This window comes from Nerophis lumbriciformis, linkage group LG14, assembly GCF_033978685.3.
Source record: "Nerophis lumbriciformis linkage group LG14, RoL_Nlum_v2.1, whole genome shotgun sequence".
Classification (NCBI taxonomy): domain Eukaryota; kingdom Metazoa; phylum Chordata; class Actinopteri; order Syngnathiformes; family Syngnathidae; genus Nerophis; species Nerophis lumbriciformis.
Genome location: NC_084561.2, coordinates 42,461,324 through 42,484,848, shown reverse-complemented (window position 1 = coordinate 42,484,848; position 23,525 = coordinate 42,461,324). Strand labels below are relative to the sequence as shown.

The following is a 23,525-nucleotide window of genomic DNA, read 5'->3' as shown; positions in this document are numbered from 1 at the left end:
GTTTTTGCGGACGCGGTCTTTCTTTGTGGAGACATTGTTGATTTGTCATTTTCATTTCGGATGTACTTTGTGGACGCCGTCTCTGCTTCACACGCTGCAAGTTTTTGCTGTCGTCCAGCATTCTGTTTTTGTTTACTTTGTAGCCAGTTAAGTTTTTGCAGACATAGTCTTTCTTTGTGGAGACATTGTTGATTTGTAATTTTCATTTCGGATGTACTTTGTGGACGCCGTCTCTGCTCCACACGCCGCAAGTTTTTGCTGTCGTCCAGCATTCTGTTTTTGTTTACTTTGTAGCCAGTTAAGTTTTTGCGGACGCGGTTTTTCTTTGTGGAGACATTGTTGATTTGTCATTTTCATTTCGGATGTACTTTGTGGACGCCGTCTCTGCTCCACACGCCGCAAGTTTTTGCTGTCGTCCAGCATTCTGTTTTTGTTTACTTTGTAGCCAGTTAAGTTTTTGCGGACGCGGTCTTTCTTTTTGGAGACATTGTTGATTGTCATTTTCATTTCGGATGTACTTTGTGGACGCCGTCTCTGCTCCACATAGTGGATCTAACATAATAGTGAGAGAGTCCAGTCCATAGTGGATCTAACATAATAATATGAGAGTCCAGTCCATAGTGGATCTAACATAATAGTAAGAGTCCAGTCCATAGTGGATCTAACATAATAGTGAGAGTCCAGTCCATAGTGGATCTAACATAATAGTGTGAGAGTCCAGTCCATAGTGGATCTAACATAATAGTGTGAGAGTCCAGTCCATAGTGGATCTAACATAATAATATGACAGTCCAGTCCATAGTGGATCTAACATAATAGTGAGAGTCCAGTCCATAGTGGATCTAACATAATAATGTGAGAGTCCAGTCCATAGTGGATGTAACATAATAATATGAGAGTCCAGTCCATAGTGGATCTAACATAATAATATGAGAGTCCAGTCCACAGTGGATCTAACATAATAGTGTGAGAGTCCAGTCCATAGTGGATCTAACATAATAGTGAGAGTCCAGTCCATAGTGGATCTAACATAATAATGTGAGAGTCCAGTCCATAGTGGATCTAACATAATAATATGAGAGTCCAGTCCATAGTGGATCTAACATAATAGTGAGAGTCCAGTCCATAGTGGATCTAACATAATAATGTGAGAGTCCACTCCATAGTGGATCTAACATAATAATATGAGAGTCCAGTCCATAGTGGATCTAACATAATAGTGTGAGAGTCCAGTCCACAGTGGATCTAACATAATAGTGTGAGAGTCCAGTCCATAGTGGATCTAACATAATAGTGAGAGTCCAGTCCATCGTGGATCTAACATAATAATGTGAGAGTCCAGTTCATAGTGGATCTAACATAATAGTGTGAGAGTCCAGTCCATAGTGGATCTAACATAATAATGTGAGAGTCCAGTCCATAGTGGATCTAACATAATAATATGAGAGTCCAGTCCATAGTGCATCTAACATAATAGTGTGAGAGTCCAGTTCATACTGGATCTAACATAATAGTGAGAGTCCAGTCCATAGTGGATCTAACATAATAGTGTGAGAGTCCAGTCCATAGTGGATCTAACATAATAGTGAGAGTCCAGTCCATAGTGGATCTAACATAATAGTGAGAGTCCAGTCCATAGTGGATCTAACATAATAGTGTGAGAGTCCAGTCCATAGTGGATATAACATAATAATGTGAGAGTCCAGTCCATAGTGGATCTAACATAATAATATGAGAGTCCAGTCCATAGTGGATCTAACATAATAGTGAGAGTCTAGTCCATAGTGGATCTAACATAATAATATGAGAGTCCAGTCCATAGTGGATCTAACATAATAGTGTGAGAGTCCAGTCCACAGTGGATCTAACATAATAGTGTGAGAGTCCAGTCCATAGTGGATCTAACATAATAGTGAGAGTCCAGTCCATAGTGGATCTAACATAATAGTGTGAGAGTCCAGTCCATAGTGGATCTAATATAATAGTGAGAGTCCAGTCCATAGTGGATCTAACATAATAGTGAGAGTCCAGTCCATAGTGGATCTAACATAATAGTGAGAGTCCAGTCCATAGTGGATCTAACATAATAATGTGAGAGTCCAGTCCACAGTGGATCTAACATAATAGTGTGAGAGTCCAGTCCATAGTGGATCTAACATAATAGTGAGAGTCCAGTCCATAGTGGATCTAACATAATAGTGTGAGAGTCCAGTCCATAGTGGATCTAACATAATAGTGAGAGTCCAGTCCATAGTGGATCTAACATAATAATGTGAGAGTCCAGTCCATAGTGGATCTAACATAATAATATGAGAGTCCAGTCCATAGTGGATCTAACATAATAGTGAGAGTCCAGTCCATAGTGGATCTAACATAATAATGTGAGAGTCCAGTCCATAGTGGATCTAACATAATAGTGAGAGTCCAGTCCATAGTGAATCTAACATAATAGTGTGAGAGTCCAGTCCATAGTGGATCTAACATAATAGTGAGAGTCCAGTCCATAGTGGATCTAACATAATAGTGTGAGAGTCCAGTCCAGTCCTGTTGGAACACCCAACTGCGCCCAAGACCCAACTTCCGGGCTGATGATTTTAGCTTGTCCTGAACAATTTGGAGCTAATCCTCCTTTTTCATTGTCCCATTTACTCTCTGTAAAGCACCAGTTCCATTGGCAGCCAAACAGGCCCAGAGCATAATACTACCACCATGCTTGACGGTAGGGATGGTGTTCCTGGGATTAAAAGCCTCACCTTTTCTCCTCCGAACATATTGCTGGGTATTGTGGCCAAACAGCTCCATTTTTAGATAAGACTTCCTGGAGGAAAGTTCTGTTGTCAGACCCATAATAAATTCATAAAAGAAGCAAACTTCATGAATGTTTTTTGTGAGCAACAAGTATGTGCTCCAATCACTACATCACAACAAAATAAGAGTTGTAGAAATGATTGGAAACTCAAGACAGCCATGACATGATGTTCTTTACAAGTGTATGTAAACTTTTGATGGAGCACGCACCAAGTTCATTGAATCTGCCAAACTCCACCAAAATCTAATACACTAATAAAAATCCAAATCAAGTGCTTTTGTTTTATCTTCTTGATATGACCTGCTGCTTTGTTCATGCAGAATGCCAGCAAGGTGGTTTCCCTCTTGCTATCCTACAAAGCCAGCACAGACCTCATCTGGAGTGGACATTCGCCGCTCTCCTTGGCTATAGCAAGTGGCAATAATATGGTAAATGGTGTGACGTACACCCGCAAATACACAATCCCTGCCTGCCTGTTGTTTTTACATACTGATGTTTTATATTTGCAGGCAGCTGAGGAGCTGTTAAAGATAGGTGCAGATCCCAACCTTCCCTTGGGTCGTGGACTGAGCAGTGCCCTTTGTGCCCTCGTAAACTTCAGCTACCGTGTAGATGCCAGCCGAATAAAACTGGTACTTACTCACACGGTGAAATGTCTGCAAGTATTTGGTTGTTCTAAGTCTGGCTTTATTTGGTGACGCTTGCAGTAACCGGCGGTTATAGCAAGTGGTGTTAACATAATAGTGTGAGAGTCCAGTCCATAGTGGATCTAACATAATAGTGAGAGTTCAGTCCATAGTGGATCTAACATAATAGTGAGAGTCCAATCCATAGTGGATCTAACATAATAGTGAGAGTCCAGTCCATAGTGGATCTAACATAATAGTGAGAGTCCAGTCCATAGTGGATCCAACATAATAGTGAGAGTCCTGTCCATAGTGGATCTAACATAATAGTGTGAGAGTCCAGTCCATAGTGGATCTAACATAATATTGTGAGAGTCCAGTCCATTCTGGATCTAACATAATATTGTGAGAGTCCAGTCTATAGTGGATCTAACATAATAGTGTGAGAGTCCAGTCCATAGTGGATCTAACATAATAGTGAGAGTCCAGTCCATAGTGGATCTAACATAATAGTGTGAGTCCAGTCCATAGTGGATCTAACATAATAGTGAGAGTCCAGTTCATAGTGGATCTAACATAATAGTGTGAGAGTCCAGTCCATAGTGGATCTAATATAATAGTGAGAGTCCAGTCCATAGTGGATCTAACATAATAGTGTGAGGGTCCAGTCCATAGTGGATCTAACATAATAGTGTGAGAGTCCAGTCCATAGTGGATCTAACATAATAGTGTGAGTCCAGTCCATAGTGGATCTAACATAATAGTGAGAGTCCAGTCCATAGTAGATCCAACATAATAGTGAGAGTCCAGTCCATAGTGGATCTAACATAATAGTGAGAGTCCAGTCCATAGTAGATCCAACATAATAGTGAGAGTCCAGTCCATAGTGGGGCCAGCATACTTGATAATATTCAGGTCTCAAGATGTAAATGGAGTATTATTGGTGGTTTTTGGATGTTTTTTTAGAGGGCTTCCATGGGTGCAATAGAGTACTTGCATTAGCTTCATTTTTAGCCGCCTCATACTTGCCGTATATTACGAAAATGCATTACAAAAAAAAAAGAGAAACATACTGTGTGTTCTTGTCTTACATAGTTGTGAATGATTGGCAAAATGTAAAGAAAATGCAGCTGTGCTTTTCTATTTTCTCTAAAATAGTGTCTTTAAAAGAATAAAAAAATACATTAATGACAGCACTAATAATAGCAGCTGGCTACTGCCCAATGAATTCAGCTCCAGCAAGATTGTTTGTCATTTTAATAGTTGATCAAAAAAAAAAAAATAGACAGGATGGACTTAGCAAAACCCCTCTCTATACCGTCCATGTATTCTTACTTTTTTTCCAATTTGTCGCACTTTTATTATTTCATTATTTTTACCTTGTAATTGTACTTTTTATTCGAACCCTTTTACCGTATTGCTTTTGCACTATCTTGTTTAGCTCATTCATTGTTATGTTCTTTGTTTGTTTTTTTTTGCTCTATGCTTTTTAACCTGTAAAGCACTTTAAAAATTGTTGTAAACATGCTATATAAATAAAGTTGCCTTGCCTTACTCCCCGAGATGTGAAGCTACCCACTGTTCCATGGGTAGAGTGCAGTAATCAAGATGTTTAGTGTACACAAATGTATATATTACAATTAAATTCTACTCTTGTCGTAGTTGGAGATGTTGGACAAGGCTGGTGCTGACATCTTGATGCCGGTTCAGGTCGGTGATATTATAGGGACTGCAGTGGACTACGCATACCAGTCCTTCAACCAGGTAAACCATTTCACTTCTTGTTTGTCAAAAACATGTCATTGAGGTTATTTCCTGCCAAAGGGGAAAATAGTAGCTATTAGAGCATGGGATGTTGTAAAAGTTATCAGTGAACACATCAATCAATAATTGTGAATTTGTTGTTTTTGCAATTACAGGTGAAGCTCAACATTTTTTTTAATATCGTGCAAAGGTTCGTTTATTTCAGCAATTAGATTTACACGGTGCAACTAATACATGACATACGCTCGTAACGTGCAACTCAAGATATTTCAACATTTCTTTTGATATAATTTTGACGTCTGTGGCTTGCAGCTAATAAAAACCACAAATGTAACATTTCAGAAATGTTTTGTTTTTAAAAAACTGTAAACCATGATCATCAAAATGATAACAAATACAAGCTTGACATGTTTCACTTTGTATGTAATGAGTTTATATTAGGGATGTCCCGATCCAGGTTTTTGCACTTCCGATCCGATACCGATACTGACCGATACCGATACTGACCGATACTGGCCTATCCGAGCATGTATTAAAGTTTAAAGTTATTTAGCCTACTTAGTTGTCAGAATCATGTTGAAAAGGGTTTTAGTACTCTTGATAACAACTAGCCAGCTGAATTAGGGGAGTTTGAATAATACACAATGGTTGGTAACAAGAAACTGACCTGTTTATTCAAGGATAAACACAAAATAGACAAAATTATACATGACAAACAGAAATGGCATCATTGAACTAGGGCTGGGCGATATGGCCTTTTCTTAATATTGCGATATTTTAAGGCCATATTGCGATACACGATATATATCTCGATATTTTGCCTTAGCCTTGAATGAACACTTGATGCATATAATCACAGCAGTATGATGATTCTATGTGTTTTGATTGATTGATTGAGACTTTTATTAGTAGGTTGCACAGTGAAGTACATATTCCGTACAATTGACCACTAAATGGTAACACCCCAATAAGTTTTTCAACTTGTTTAAGTCGGGGTCCACTTAAATTGATTCATGATACAGATATATACTATCAGATATATACTATCATCATAATACAGTCATCACACAAGATAATCACATTGAATTATTTACATTATTTATAATCCAGGGTGTGGAGGGGGGCGCCTGATGTAAGTGTCAAAAAGACAGCCAAAAGAGTTTGATATGAGAATAAATCTAAAGTTAAAATATAGGGTAGAAATGCACCCATTTGCAGGAAATGTAGTCTTGATTTTCAAAATGTTCTTTCAAGGCTTGCATGTCTACATTAAAACATTCTTCTTCATACTGCATTAATATATGCTACTTTTAAACTTTCATGCAGAGAAGGAAATCACAACTAAAAAAATCACTAATTTTTTCATACGGTGTTGATGTGGACATTTTTGCCTCAGCATTTTGATGGTGTGGACGTGTGGCACCGAATGGAGATAAGCGTCTCGACAGACGTCACAATATTTGAACAATGATGACGAAAACTGTTTTCTCTGTCGTGTCCGTGTGTCGAAAATTGTTATGCGCTTTTTTTTTTAATTTGATTTTGTGCGTGGCATAGATTTGCTATGCGCAGAGGACGCTTAAACAGTGCGCAATTGCACAGGCGAGCACCTTAGAGGGAGCGTTGCTCGCACAGCTGCGCTAGCATCACAGCTAACGTTAGCCAAGCTGCTACCTCTCTGCTGGGAGAGGGCGTATACGTATGTGACGTATGACGTGACAGTATGTGACGTGTGTAAGAAGGTGCACTTGCTGTCTGTGAGAGGGAGACACAGGAAAGAGTGAGAAGAGCCTGTCGTGTAATGCCAGCAGCTAAAAGCAACTGCGTGAGAATTGTGGATGTGTTGAAGGTGTGCTGGAAAATGCGGAACGGAAATTACTGAGCAGCAGAAAAGTGGAATGTATTATTTAAATCGGTGCGTTGGAAAACACGGACCGGAGTTGTTTTTTTTAACTGGATCTGGATCGGCATTTTCCCATGCCTTGCTGATACGCAATTTCTGGCAAATATCGGCAGCCGATCCGATCCAAATATCGGATCGGGACATCCCTAGTTTATATAACATGTTAGTTTCAAATTTGAAGTTGATTTGCTGAAATTAATAGACTTTTACACAGTATTAAATTTTTTTGAGTTTCACCTACTAAAATTAGTTAATATTTCTATTTCTTATTGAATACCTAAATATGTAGTAAGGTGTCTTAACGTTTTCACATGATTGTATTTAACATATGCTGTATTACTCGGGTTATAGCTCAAATTTAAACGGGGATGGAATAGTGGCGGTACGGAAAACACTTGCTGAAATATGATACAAATAAAAGGGATTTTAGATAAAGACCACTAATTAAAAAAAAAGGTTTGTAATCAGGCTGATCAGTACAGTAAAAAGTTAGGGGTATTTGGCTTTTGGTTGACATTTCAGAAGGAATTCACTGTTATCTTTTAGATAACGTGCTGTTTTTTTAGGAAGAATGCCAATACGGTGTGTGCATAAACGGGGCTAAGGGCTGATTAGTGGCTTGCTGAGAACCATCGTTGGCACCTGTCTATAATCAATTTTGTCAAATGTATACATTTCTGAAAGAAAAAATAGCCCTGTTAGGCAAACACAAAGGTGAAGTGAATTATATATTTTTTATATTTCTTTATATTTACTGCAGTGGACGCTGGTTCTCAGGAGGATGAGTCTGTTAAGAAAGTGTGTTGTTGACAAAATTGCACAAACGTAGTTCAGTCATGACCACTGACATAGAATGTGTGCAACCCTGGTTTGTGTTGATTTTTCAAAGTAAAGTTTTTAAAAATTAAAATTAAATCAAGTGAAAATTGATAGAGTATATGAAACTAAATTATTGGGAATAATATATAAAGGGAAAAATATCCAAATCCATTGCTATTCTTTATAAACTAAGACACATGCTGAATAAGACACGTCTACATGTTATTGTCAGGTTCAAACACTGATGACATCTATTAAACAAGACAAGAAGCAAGGAATTAAACAGACAGAATTAAATTTGGCTCAATTGAGGAGAGACGTCCGGACTGTACTCTTGCACAGTCTCACTACGCTCTGGCGAAAGATTGTACACCTCCTCTTTTATTTGGACTTTCCCTGATTACAACAGCTGTTTCTAAAGGGACGGGGGTCATAAACAGCCGTTGCCTTTGGTTACAAAACAGTTGAGGAGAGTCTGGTCCTGCTTCCTCTTTGCTTTGTAGTTCTCGGGTCAAAACATAATCTTTCTGTGGATTACAATACATCAAAGAAACAGAACACCTTCATGTTGCTTCCCATCCTACACAGTGGAGCTTTACAAGCCTTCTTCTTGGTAGGATCAAAGACAGCTTTTGTCTTCTCGCCGGGAACTTATGGCAACACAAAGTTTTGTGACAACTTGGATACAATTATTCTGACAGTCAGTTTTCATAATATTGTTTTTATGTGCCACCACAGTTGAATAAAAAACTATTTGTGATTAAAGTGTAACTTTTACATTTCCATTTACAAGTTTTGATAAAATACGAAATTTACTGTTTACCAAGTACAGCTTTTTTAATGCAAGCATGTAGTCACGATCAAAAGTTTACATACACTTGCAAAGAACATCATGTCATGGCTGTCTTGAGTTTCCAATCATTTCTACTGCTCTTATTTTTTTGTGATAGAGTGATTGGAGCACATACTTGTTGGTCACAAAAAACTCTCCTCAATTTGGCTCAATTGAGGAGAGACGTCTGGACTGTGCTCTTGTACAGTCTCACTACGCTCTGGCAAAAGATTGTACGCCTCCTCTTTTATTTGGACTTTCCCTGATTATATGGCAACTGCTGTTTCTAAGGGAGGGGGGTCGTAAACAGCCATCGCCTTTGATTACAAACAGTTCAAAGAAAAGGTCCCTGGAGGGGACTCTTCACTTTGTAGATCTTGGGTCAAGACAATATCTTTCTGTTGATTACAATACATCAAAGAAACAACACATTCGTGTTGCCTCCCATCCTACACAGTGGAGTTTTACGAGCCTTTTGCTTGGTAGGATCAAAGACAGCTTTTGTCTTCTCGCCAGGCGAGCTGAACTCAATGTAACACAAAGTTTTGTGATAACTTAGATACAATTATTCTGACAGTTATATTATTATTTTATTTTTCCATATTTAATATATTGTGTTGAAATTTGGGGAAACGTTCAAAACAAACAGAGCCATTAAAAACGTCAAAAAAGGATCTTTAGAATAATACACAAAGCATGCTACTTTGAACATACCAATCCATTATTTATAAGTTCTAATGTATTAAAATGTTCAGATATTGTGTTTTTAAAAGCAATGGAAATGATGTTTCGAGTAAAGAACAACAGCCTTCCAGCTTTGTATTCTTAGGTTATTTCAATTAAGAGGAGAAAACTATAATTTATATATTGATTTTTGAAATAGGTAAAGTAAGAAGGAATATAAAATATAAATGTATTTTAGTTTTAGGAGTTAAATGGTGCAAAAAGCTCAGTGACGAGTTGAAGACATGTAGTTCTTTGTTAAGGTTTAAGAAAACCTTGAAAGGTAAAATAATTGAAAATGATAAAATATAGTAACAATTACTTTCATCCCATTGATTTTTTTTTGAACGTTGATGTTCCAGGTAATTTTTCAGTGAAGGTATAGGATAGGCAAATAAAAGCTTTGGCTTCAGTCTATTCCTTTTTCGGTCATTCTTTCTTTTCTTTTTGTATGTAAATGTGTATGATTGTTAAATATGTCTAATCTGTACTGTTAAAAGGGAACATTATCACAATTTCAGAAGGGTTAAAACCATTAAAAATCAGTTCCCAGTGGCTTATTATATTTTTCGAAGTTTTTTTCAAAATTTTACCCATCACGCAATATCCCTAAAAAAAGCTTCAAAGTGCCTGATTTTAACCATCCGTCCATTTTCCTGTGACGTCACATAGTGAAGCCAACACAAACAAACATGGCGGAAAGAACAGCAAGCTATAGCGACATTAGCTCGGATTCAGACTCGGATTTCAGCGGCTTAAGCGATTCAACAGATTACGCATGTATTGAAACGGATGGTTGTAGTGTGGAGGCAGGTAGCGAAAACCAAATTGAAGAAGAAACTGAAGCTATTGAGCCATATCGGTTTGAACCGTATGCAAGCGAAACCGAGGAAAACGACACGACAGCCAGCGACACGGGAGAAAGCGAGGACGAATTCGGCGATCGCCTTCTAACCAACGATTGGTATGTGTTTGTTTGGCATTAAAGGAAACTAACAACTATGAACTAGGTTTACAGCATATGAAATACATTTGGCAACAACATGCACTTTGAGAGTGCAGACAGCCCAATTTTCATCAATTACCGTATTTTCCGCACCATAAGCCGCCCCGTGTTATAAGCCGCATCTAACTGCGCTAAAAGGAATGTCAAAAAAACAGTCAGATAGGTCAGTCAAACTTTAATAATATATTAAAAACCAGCGTGATGTGGGCGTGCATGGAGTCGTATATCAACATGGACGGAGCTGCGTGAAAAAAGCCACCCGGCCTCTTCGCGTAAACTTCCCTTAACCACTCGCTCACCTTTTCTTCATCCATCCATCCCTTCGAGTTAGCTTTTATGATGACGCCGGCTGGAAAGGTCTCTTTTGGCAAGGTCTTCCTTTTGAATATCACCATGGGTGGAAGTTTCTGGCCATTAGCATGGCAAGCTAGAACCACAGTGAAGGATGACTTCTCATTCCCTGTGGTGCGAATATTCACTGTACGTGCTCCCGTTGTATCCACAGTGCGGTTCACAGGAATATCAAAAGTCAGTGGAACCTCGTCCATGTTGATAATGTTCTCTGGCCGGATCTTTTTTTCAGCTATCTTGTTTTTACAATATGCACGGAAAGTAGCCAGCTTTTCTTGAAAGTCTTTAGGCAGTTGCTGTGAAATAGTAGTCCGTGTGCGGATGGAGAGATTGCGTCTTTTCATGAACCGGATCCCTGTCGCTTAGTAGGAGCCATTTTGTGGTCTTTACAGATGTAAACACACAAAGGAAATGAAACGTAATATCCGCGCGCTTCTTCTTCTTCTACGGGGTTGCTTACAGTAGAAGAAGAAGCGCTTCCTGTTCTATGGGGGCGGGTGCTTACCTTGGCGGTTGCTTGCGTAGAAGAAGAAGCGCTTCCTGTTCTACCGGGAAAAAAGATGGCGGCTGTTTACCGTAGTTGCGAGACCTAAACTTTATGAAAATGAATCTTAATATTAATCCATATATAAAGCGCACCGGGTTATAAGCCGCACTGTCAGCTTTTGAGTAAATTTGTGGTTTTTAGGTGCGGCTAATAGTGCGGAAAATACGGTAATATATTCTGTAGACATACCCTCATCCGCGCTCTTTTCCTGAAAGCTGATCTGTCCAGTTTTGGAGTTGATGTCAGCAGGCCAGGGAAGCTAGGGTCGATAGGGGGTTTAGCTCGCTCGTCTGCGGGAACAAACTGCCGCCATTGCTTGCCGTGCTACCGAGGTCCTTTGTCCCTGAATTGCTCACACACTCCGGCAGATTCAATGGGGGTCTGGCGGCAGATTTCTTTGACTTTATCGTTGGAAATGCATCTGCTTTGAGTGTCGCAGGATATCCACACATTCTTGCCATCTCTGTCGTAGCATAGCTTTCGTCGGTAAAGTGTGCGGAACAAACGTCCAATTTCTTGCCACTTTGGCATCTTTGGGCCACTGGTGCAACTTGAATCCGTCCCTGTTCGTGTTGTTACACCCTCCGACAACACACCGACGAGGCATGATGTCTCCAAGGTACGGAAAACAGTCGAAAAAAACGGAAAATAACAGAGCTGATTTGACTCTGTGTTTGAGAAAATGGTGTATTGCTTCCCGATGTGACATCACAACGTGACGTCATCGCTCCGAGAGCGAATATTAGGAAGGCGTTTAATTCGCCAAAATTCACCCATTTAGAGTTCGGAAATCGTTTAAAAAATATATGGTCTTTTTTCTGCAACATCAAGGTATATATTGACGCTTACCGTATTTTCCGCACCATAAGGCGCCCTGGGTTATAAGCCGCGCCTTCAATGAACGGCATATTTCAAAACTTTGTCCACCTACAAGCCGCCCCGTGTTATAAGCCGCATCTAACTGCGCTAAAGGGAATGTCAAAAAAACAGTCAGATAGGTCAGTCAAACTTTAATAATATATTAAAAACCAGCGTTCTAACAACTCTGTTCACTCCCAAAATGTACGGTAATGTGCAATCACAAACATAGTAAAATTCAAAATAGTGCAGAGAAATAGCAACATAATGTTGCTCGAACGTTAATGTCACAACACACAAAATAAACATAACGCTCACTTTCTGAAGTTATTCTTCATTCATAAATCCCTCGAATTCTTCTCCTTCGGTGTCCGAATTAAAAAGTTGGGCGAATACGGGATCCAAAATGGCCGGCTCCGTCTCGTCGAAGTCATCGGAGTCAGTGTCGCTGTTGTTGTCCAGCAGTTCTGTGAATCCTGCCTTCCGGAAAGCTCGGACCACAGTTGTGACCGAAATATCCGCCCAGGCATTTACGATCCACTGGCAAATGTTGGCGTATGTCGTCCGGCGCTGTCTCCCTGTCTTAGTGAAGGTGTGTTCGCCTTCGGTCATCCATTGTTCCCACGCCGTTCGCAGTCGTGCTTTAAATGCCCTGTTGACACCAATATCGAGCGGTTGGAGTTCTTTGGTTAATCCACCCGGAATGACGGCGAGTGTTGTATTTGTGTGCTTCACTTGTTTTTTGACACCATCTGTGATGTGGGCGCGCATGGAGTCGTATATCAACATGGAACACACAAAGGAAATGAAACGTAATACCCGCGCGCTTCTTCTTCTACGGGGGCGGGTGGTTGCTTACCGTAGAAGAAGAAGCGCTTCCTCTTCTACGGGGGCGGGTGCTTACCTTGGCAGTTGCTTACCATAGAAGAAGAAGCGCTTCCTCTTCTACGGGGAAAAAAGATGGCGGCTGTTTACCGTAGTTGCGAGACCGAAACTTTATGAAAATAAATATTTATATTAATCCATATATAAGGCGCACCGGGTTATAAGCCGCATTGTCAGCTTTTGTGAAAATTTGTGGTTTTTTAGGTGCGGCTAATAGTGCGGAAAATACGGATAGGTCTGGTGATAATGTTCCCCTTTAAACTGATCGCACAAAATGGTTGATGGTTGATTATATGACCGAAATAAACTTATTTCATTCATTCATTCAAAAATAAGTGTGGAAGGTCAACTGGTGAATATGTCTATTTAGATGATTAAGTAGGTGAATGTCTGACATCCTGCATGAAGAAAACCAGAAGAAAAATGCTTCATTCACACATAATAGCTGGTGTTACATTTATGCTACCATCTAGGACTCGGGCATAGCCAACACTCCTTACCATGCTCTAAACATGACGGAGAGAGAAACATTTCAAACAAGGCGCCAGCTGCTTAGCATGATGGGAAACATGCTGAAGAAAGCGGTTGCCCAGAGAGAACGGGGGCAACAACAAAGAGAAGAGTATCTTCTACAGAATGGTCAGTTTACAGTATTTGCTAAACACATCAAAGGTTAACAAATGTGATGCCAGTTTGATTTTTTTTTTTTCCCACAGATCCTAACACAAGGTAAAGTAACATACTATAATTCAAAACCCCTTCATTATAAAGAATATACACTATATTGCCTAAAGTATTTGGCCACCTGCCTTTGAACTAGAAGTGCCATCCCATGGAATTGTCCAAAATGTTTTGCTATCCTGGAGCATTCAAAGTTCCTTTCACTGGAACTAAAGGGGCCAAGCCCAACTCATGGAAAAACCAACCCAACACCATAATTCCTCCTCCACCAAATTTCACACTCGACACAATGCAGTCCGAAATGTAGCGTTCCCCTGGCAACCTCCAAACCCAGACTGGTCCATCAGATTGCCAGATGTAAAAGTGTGATTCATCAGTCAGGTTCAAACACTGATGACATCTATTAAAAACAAGACAAGAAGCAAAGAATCAAACAGAGACAGAAATAAATTTGGACTCAATTTTGAGGAGAGACGCGGCGACTGTACTCTCCATACAGTCTTCCACGCTCTTGACGAAAAAAGGTTTACGTCTCCTCTTTTATTTAGATATTCAATGTTTACACAACAACACATGTCTCAACAGGAATGGGGTTATGTAAACAGCTCTTGTTTTTGGTCACATTGAAGACAAAAGAAGAAGATGGTGTTGACTACGGCCTACAGTAAAATTGTTAATTTGTCGTTGACTACGGCCTACAGTAAAATCGGTATTTTGGTGTTGACTACGGCCTACAGTACAATCGTTATTTTGGCATTGACTACGGCCTACAGTAAAATCGGTATTTTGGTGTTGACTACGGTCTACGTACAAACGTTATTTTGGCATTGACTACGGCCTACAGTAAAATCGTTATTTTGGCGTTGACTACGGCCTACAGTAAAATCGGTATTTTGGCATTGACTACGGCCTACAGTAAAATCGTTATTTTGGCGTTGACTACGGCCTACAGTAAAATCGTTATTTTGGCATTGACTACGGCCTACAGTACAATCGTTATTTTGGCATTGACTACGGCCTACAGTAAAATCGGTATTTTGGTGTTGACTACGGTCTACGTACAAACGTTATTTTGGCATTGACTACGGCCTACAGTAAAATCGTTATTTTGGCGTTGACTACGGCCTACAGTAAAATCGGTATTTTGGCATTGACTACGGCCTACAGTAAAATCGTTATTTTGGCGTTGACTACGGCCTACAGTAAAATCGTTATTTTGGCATTGACTACGGCCTACAGTAAAATCGTTATTTTGGCGTTCACTACGGCCTACAGTAAAATCGGTATTTTGGCATTGACTACGGCCTACAGTAAAATCGTTATTTTGGCGTTCACTACAGCCTACAGTAAAATCGGTATTTTGGCATTGACTACGACCTACAGTAAAATCGGTATTTTGGCGTTGACTACGGCCTACAGTAAAATCGTTATTTTGGCGTTGACTACGGCCTACAGTAAAATCGGTATTTTGGTTTTGACTACGGCCTACAGTAAAATCGGTATTTTGGCGTTGACTACGGCCTACAGTAAAATCGGTATTTTGGCGTTGACTACGGCCTACAGTAAAATTGTTATTTTGGCGTTGACTACGGCCTACAGTAAAATCGTTATTTTGGCGTTGACTACGGCCTACAGAAAAATCGTTATTTTGGCGTTGACTACGGCCTACAGAAAAATCTTTATTTTGGCGTTGACTACGGCCTGCAGTAAAATCGTTATTTTGGCGTTGACTACGGCCTACAGTACAATCGTTATTTTGGCGTTGACTACAGCCTACAGTAAAATCGTTATTTTGGCGTTGACTACGGCCTACAGTACAATAGTTATTTTGGCGTTGACTACGGCCTACAGTACAATTGTTATTTAGGCGTTCACTACGGCCTACAGTAAAATCGTTAGTTTGGCGTTGACTACGGCCTACAGTATAATCGGTATTTTGGCGTTGACTACGGCCTACAGTAAAATCGTTATTTTGGTGTTGACTACGGCCTACAGTAAAATCGTTATTTTGGCGTTCACTACGGCCTACAGTAAAATCGGTATTTTGGCGTTGACTACGGCCTACAGTATAATCGGTATTTTGGCGTTGACTACGGCCTACAGTAAAATCGTTATTTTGGTGTTGACTACGGCCTACAGTAAAATCGTTATTTTGGCGTTGACTACGGCCTACAGTAAAATCGGTATTTTGGCGTTGACTACGGCCTACAGTAAAATCGTTATTTTGGCGTTGACTACGGCCTACAGTAAAATCGTTATTTTGGCGTTGACTACGGCCTACAGTAAAATCGGTATTTTGGCGTTGACTAAGGCCTACAGTACAATCGTTATTTTGGCGTTGACTACGGCCTACAGTACAATCGTTATTTTGGCGTTTACTACGGCCTACAGTTAAATCGTTAGTTTGGCGTTGACTACGGCCTACAGTATAATCGGTATTTTGGCGTTGACTACGGCCTACAGTAAAATCGTTATTTTGGCGTTGACTACGGCCTACAGTAAAATCGTTATTTTGGCGTTGACTACGGCCTACAGTAAAATCGGTATTTTGGCGTTGACTACGGCCTACAGTAAAATCGGTAAGAAGAAGATGCCTCGGGCTTGGGCTCGTCCTGGATTCGGCTTGAGCAGGTCTTCGATGACAATAGATAACCCCTCCCGTCTCCTCCCATCATACACAGTGGAATTTTCCAAGCCTTTGACTTGGTGGAACAAAGACAGCTCTCATCTATTCACTGGAACTTGATAATTTACATAAAATTTTTCTGACACATCAGTCCGGAGAAGGCGTCTCCACTGCTCTAGAGTCCAGTGGCGACGTGCTTTACACCACTGCATCCCACGCTTTGCATTGGACTTGTTGATGTATGGCTTAGATACAGCTGCTCGGCCATGAATACCCATTCCATGAAGCTCTCTGCGTACCGTACGTGGGCTAATTGGAAGGTCACATGAAGTTTGGAGCTCTGTAGCAACTGACTGTGCAGAAAGTCTTTGCACTATGCTGACCTCTCTGTCAGTTTACGTGGCCTACCACTTGGTGGCTGAGTTGCTGTTGTTCCCAAACTCTTCACTTTTTTTATAATAAAGTTGACTTCGGAATATTTAGGAGCGGGGAATTTTCACGACTGGATTTGTTGCACAGGTGGCATCCTATGACAGTTCCACGCTGGAAATCACTGAGAGCGGCCCATTCTTTCACAAATGTTTGTAGAAACAGTCTCCATGCCTAAGTGCTTGATTTGATACACCAGGCCAAGTGATTTGGATGGGTGGCCAAATACTTCTGGCAATATAGTGTACATATAGCCTGCCATACAATTCCTGTTAGCCTGTTCTTACTTCCAACTCTGAATATTTTTTTTTTCCAGCTTTAAATTCTGTTATTACTGTGGTTGTTCTTCCAATGTGAAGTTGACTGCTTGCACTCGTTGCCACAAAGTGTATTACTGCTCCATGGCCTGTAAACTGAAAGCATGGGATGAGAGACATAAGGACGAGTGTCAGCGGGACGCGGGTGAGAAGCAGTTTTTGAACGCTTCAAAGCTCTAGTCAGATTTTCATTTATAATCCCAACATTGTCTTTCTCGTCTAATCCAGGCGCTGCTTTCAATTTTGACAAAGGACGCATGTTGACACACAGAAGACCTTTTCATGTCCAGTTTGGACCCAGAGTCCTGGTTATTGGAGAATGCTTCTCAGAGTGGCAAACTTTTAACCTGAAGGAAAACTACAGCTTCAACTGATGGCGAATGTGTCCAGCCATCCATTTTCTAGACCAGAACCACCTCTGAAAACACTCCAAGTACCAGCATAAAGACCAACATTCAAATAAAATAGCTTAGTAGGCCTAAGTATTTAGTAAAAACAAGACAAGTAGATTTAATACTGTAACATTACACACAGTTTGAACAGTAACACTGTGTTTGAAGATAGGAAAATAAAGCACTCTAGCTAAATAATCAATCAAATCAAATTAATTGCACATCAAAGTAAACATTGTACTAAAATGAATATATTATCAATAATAAAAATAATAACAATATTTACGTGTGTTCTGCATGTTGATTGGCTGGGAAAGGATGGACGTAAGCGGACAATGTGGAGAACATTCGGTTCTCAGGTGTGTGGTTCTGTTTGGGTCTTAAATCGTTATTTTGGCGTTGACTACGGCCTACAGTAAAATCGTTATTTTGGCGTTGACTACGGCCTACAGTTAAATCGTTATTTTGGCGTTGACTACGGCCTATAGTTAAATCGTTATTTTGGCGTTGACTACGGCCTACAGTTAAATCGTTATTTTGGCGTTGACTACGGCCTACAGTAAAATCGTTATTTTGGCATTGACTACGGCCTACAGTAAAATCGTTATTTTGCCGTTGACTACGGCCTACAGTAAAATCTGTATTTTGCCGTTGACTACGGCCTACGTACAATCGGTATTTTGCCGTTGACTACGGCCTACAGTAAAATCGGTATTTTGGCGTAGACTAAGGCCTACAGTACAATCGTTATTTTGGCGTTGACTACGGCCTACAGTAAAATCGTTATTTTGGCGTTGACTACGGCCTACAGTACAATCGTTTTTTTGGCGTTGACTACGGCCTACAGTAAAATCGTTATTTTGGCGTTGACTACGGCCTACAGTAAAATCGTTATTTTGGCGTTGACTACGGCCTACAGTACAATCGTTATTTTGGCGTTGACTACGGCCTACAGTAAAATCGTTATTTTGGCGTTGACTACGGCCTACAGTAAAATCGTTATTTTGGCGTTGACTACGGCCTACAGTAAAATCATTATTTTGGCATTGACTACGGCCTACAGTACAATTGTTATTTTAGCGTTGACTACGGTCTACAGTAAAATCGGTATTTTGGCGTAGACTAAGGCCTACAGTACAATCGTTATTTTGGCGTTGACTACGGCCTACAGTAAAATCGTTATTTTGGCGTTGACTACGGCCTACAGTACAATCGTTATTTTGGCGTTGACTACGGCCTACAGTAAAATCGTTATTTTGGCGTTGACTACGGCCTACAGTAAAATCGTTATTTTGGCGTTGACTACGGCCTACAGTTAAATCGTTATTTTGGCGTTGACTACGGCCTACAGTAAAATCGGTATTTTGGTGTTGACTACGGCCTACGTACAAACGTTATTTTGGCATTGACTACGGCCTACAGAAAAATCGTTATTTTGGCGTTGACTACGGCCTACAGAAAAATCGTTATTTTGGCGTTGACTACGGCCTACAGTTAAATCATTATTTTGGCGTTGACTACGGCCTACAGAAAAATCGTTATTTTGGCGTTGACTACGGCCTACAGTAAAATCGTTATTTTGGTGTTGACTACGGCCTACGTACAATTGTTATTTTGGCATTGACTACGGCCTACAGTAAAATCGTTATTTTGGCGTTGACTACGGCGTACAGTAAAATCGTTATTTTGGCGTTGACTACGGCCTACAGTAAAATCGTTACTTTGGCGTTGACTACGGCCTACAGTACAATCGTTATTTTGGCGTTGACTACGGTCTACAGTAAAATCGTTATTTTGGCGTTGACTACGGCCTACAGTAAAATCGTTTTTTTGGCGTTGACTACGGCCTACAGTAAAATCGTTATTTTGGCGTTGACTACGGCCTACAGTAAAATCGTTTTTTTGGCGTTGACTACGGCCTACAGTAAAATCGTTATTTTGGCGTTGACTACGGCCTACAGTAAAATCGTTATTTTGGCGTTGACTACGGCCTACAGTAAAATCGTTTTTTTGGCGTTGACTACGGCCTACAGTTAAATCATTATTTTGGCGTTGACTACGGCCTACAGAAAAATCGTTATTTTGGCGTTGACTACGGCCTACAGTAAAATCGTTATTTTGGTGTTGACTACGGCCTACGTACAATTGTTATTTTGGCATTGACTACGGCCTACAGTAAAATCGTTATTTTGGCGTTGACTACGGCCTACAGTAAAATCGTTACTTTGGCGTTGACTACGGCCTACAGTACAATCGTTATTTTGGCGTTGACTACGGTCTACAGTAAAATCGTTATTTTGGCGTTGACTACGGCCTACAGTAAAATCGTTTTTTTGGCGTTGACTACGGCCTACAGTAAAATCGTTATTTTGGCGTTGACTACGGCCTACAGTAAAATCGTTTTTTTGGCGTTGACTACGGCCTACAGTAAAATCGTTATTTTGGCGTTGACTACGGCCTACAGTAAAATCGTTATTTTGGCGTTGACTACGGCCTACAGTAAAATCGTTTTTTTGGCGTTGACTACGGCCTACAGTAAAATCGTTATTTTGGCGTTGACTACGGCCTACAGTAAAATCGTTTTTTTGGCGTTGACTACGGCCTACAGTAAAATCGTTATTTTGGCGTTGACTACGGCCTACAGTAAAATCGTTATTTTGGCGTTGACTACGGCCTACAGTACAATCGTTATTTTGGCGTTGACTACGGCCTACAGTAAAATCGTTATTTTGGCGTTGACTACGGCCTACAGTACAATCGTTATTTTGGCGTTGACTACGGCCTACAGTTAAATCGTTATTTTGGCGTTGACTACGGCCTACAGTACAATCGTTATTTTGGCGTTGACTACGGCCTACAGTAAAATCGTTATTTTGGCGTTGACTACGGCCTACAGTACAATCGTTATTTTGGCGTTGACTACGGCCTACAGTTAAATCGTTATTTTGGCGTTGACTACGGCCTACAGTAAAATCGTTATTTTGGCGTTGACTACGGCCTACAGTAAAATCGTTATTTTGGCGTTGACTACGGCCTACAGTAAAATCGTTATTTTGGCGTTGACTACGGCCTACAGTACAATCGTTATTTTGGCGTTGACTACGGCCTACAGTTAAATCGTTATTTTGGCGTTGACTACGGCCTACAGTAAAATCGTTATTTTGGCGTTGACTACGGCCTACAGTTAAATTGTTATTTTGGCGTTGACTACGGCCTACAGTAAAATCGTTATTTTGGCATTGACTACGGCCTACAGTTAAATCGGTATTTTGGCGTTGACTACGGCCTACAGTTAAATCGTTATTTTGGCGTTGACTACGGCCTACAGTAAAATCGGTATATTGGTGTTGACTACGGCCTACAGTAAAATCGGTATTTTGGCGTTGACTACGGCCTACAGTAAAATCGGTATTTTGGTGCAATTCCCACCTCTGAAAGAACTTTGAACATGTCATGAGGGAGGTGCTGGATATTGAGTCCGAGAGGACCACGTTCCTTACCTCCATTGTCGAGGCGGCCGATCGGAGCTGTGCCTGTCGTGGCTGTAATCCGAGAACCCGCTGGCACCAGCGGTGAGGGATACCGTCAGGCTGAAGAAAGAGTCCTATCAGGTCCTTTTGGCTCATGGGACTGCGGAGGCAGCGGACAGGTACCGACAGGCCAAGCGGTGTGCGGCTTCGGCGGTCGCGGAGGCAAAAACTCGGACATGGTAGGAGTTCGGGGAACTCCTCCCATATATTGACATATTATTATAATATAATAATATATCATATACAGTAAATGCTATATTATTAGGGGTGTAACGGCACGTGTATTTGTATTGAACCGTTTCGGTACGGGGGTTCCGGTTCGGTTCGGTTCGGAGGTGTACCGAACGAGTTTCCACACGGACATATGAAGTAGCGTAACGCACGTTGTGTAAACAATGCACACTGAAACACAACACACGGCATGCTAGGATAGACTGACCATACGTCCTCTTTTCACCGGACATGTCCTCTTTTGCGGAGCTGTCAGGGCGGAGTTTCTTAAATGCTTCAAATGTCCGGCATTTTGAGTTAGTATTTTCAATGTACGTTCAGGGTTAAGAAGGGGTTAAAAACAAAACAAACAGCAGCATTGGTGAGGGAGGGGCAGAGACAGAGAGAGAGAGAGAGTTATGATAAACGCGCATGCGTCGCCAGGCTCTGCTTTTTATCCATAGATTTATCACATTTCATTTTTTATTATCTATAGCAGGGGTGTCAAAAGTGTGCCCCGGAGGCCATTTGCGGCCCACAGCTAATGTTTTAAAGGCCCACGGCACATTCTAAAAATACTATTAAAATAAACAAAAACATAACAAAAGTGAAATAAAAAAGCTTAAAGGTTAAATGTCATTTCAAAAAAGTTGCAATGTTGACTAATAAAACAAAGCTGATTTTTTTTTCTTTCAAACTGTCATTGCTCAAAACATAATATTGAATCAAAATCAATGTTATTATGAATTATTGACCTATCCAAGGCTCCCATTACTTCACATCAAATATTCCACTAAGAAAAATATTTTTGGAGGAAGATTTTGAAAATTTGGTAAATAAATAACCCAAAAATTTATATTTTGTTGTTTTCTTACTGTACCGAAAATGAACCGAACCGTGACCTCTAAACCGAGGTACGTACCAAACCAAAATGTTTGTGTACGGTAAGGTTACATCCCTATATATTATTATATTATATTTTTATATAATATATACAATATACAGGTAAAAGCCAGTAAATTAGAATATTTTTGGAAAACTTGATTTATTTCAGTAATTGCATTCAAAAGGTGTAACTTGTACATTATATTTATTCATTGCACACAGACTGATGCATTCAAATGTTTATTTCATTTAATTTTGATGATTTGAAGTGGCAACAAATGAAAATCCAAAATTCTGTGTGTCACAAAATTAGAATATTACTTAAGGCTAATACAAAAAAGGGATTTTTAGAAATGTTGGCCAACTGAAAAGTATGAAAATGAAAAATATGAGCATGTACAATACTCAATACTTGGTTGGAGCTCCTTTTGCCTCAATTACTGCGTTAATGCGGCGTGGCATGGAGTCGATGAGTTTCTGGCACTGCTCAGGTGTTATGAGAGCCCAGGTTGCTCTGATAGTGGCCTTCAACTCTTCTGCGTTTTTGGGTCTGGCATTCTGCATCTTCCTTTTCACAATACCCCACAGATTTTCTATGGGGCTAAGGTCAGGGGAGTTGGCGGGCCAATTTAGAACAGAAATACCATGGTCCGTAAACCAGGCACGGGTAGATTTTGCGCTGTGTGCAGGCGCCAAGTCCTGTTGGAACTTGAAATCTCCATCTCCATAGAGCAGGTCAGCAGCAGGAAGCATGAAGTGCTCTAAAACTTGCTGGTAGATGGCTGCGTTGACCCTGGATCTCAGGAAACAGAGTGGACCGACACCAGCTGGACTGCTGCTGAGTGGTCCAAAGTCATGTTTTCTGACGAAAGCAAATTTTGCATTTCCTTTGGAAATCGAGGTCCCAGAGTCTGGAGGAAGACAGGAGAGGCACAGGATCCATGTTGCCTGAAGTCTAGTGTAAATTTCCACCATCAGTGATGGTTTGGGGTGCCATGTCATCTGCTGGTGTCGGTCCACTCTGTTTCCTGAGATCCAGGGTCAACGCAGCCGTCTACCAGCAAGTTTTAGAGCACTTCATGCTTCCTGCTGCTGACCTGCTCTATGGAGATGGAGATTTCAAGTTCCAACAGGACTTGGCGCCTGCACACAGCGCAAAATCTACCCGTGCCTGGTTTACGGACCATGGTATTTCTGTTCTAAATTGGCCCGCCAACTCCCCTGACCTTAGCCCCATAGAGAATCTGTGGGGTATTGTGAAAAGGAAGATGCAGAATGCCAGACCCAAAAACGCAGAAGAGTTGAAGGCCACTATCAGAGCAACCTGGGCTC

General features: G+C 40.6%; 1 protein-coding gene across 3 annotated transcripts in view; it reads left to right on the top strand.

Moving 5' to 3' along the window:
* LOC133616353 (ankyrin repeat and MYND domain-containing protein 1-like) overlaps positions 1-17,849 on the top strand; it is a 51,133-nt gene extending 33,284 nt beyond the window's left edge. For all 3 annotated transcript variants that reach the window (XM_061975508.2, XM_061975507.2, XM_061975506.2), the window contains exons 12-18: positions 3,130-3,237; positions 3,319-3,441; positions 5,098-5,199; positions 13,597-13,762; positions 13,840-13,852; positions 17,176-17,321; positions 17,405-17,849. In XM_061975508.2, coding sequence (XP_061831492.2) covers positions 3,130-3,237; positions 3,319-3,441; positions 5,098-5,199; positions 13,597-13,762; positions 13,840-13,852; positions 17,176-17,321; positions 17,405-17,550 — 804 coding nt within the window. In that variant the 3' untranslated portion in view covers positions 17,551-17,849. The remainder of the gene's footprint in view (positions 1-3,129; positions 3,238-3,318; positions 3,442-5,097; positions 5,200-13,596; positions 13,763-13,839; positions 13,853-17,175; positions 17,322-17,404) is intronic.
* Positions 17,850-23,525: the final 5,676 nt, after the last annotated feature.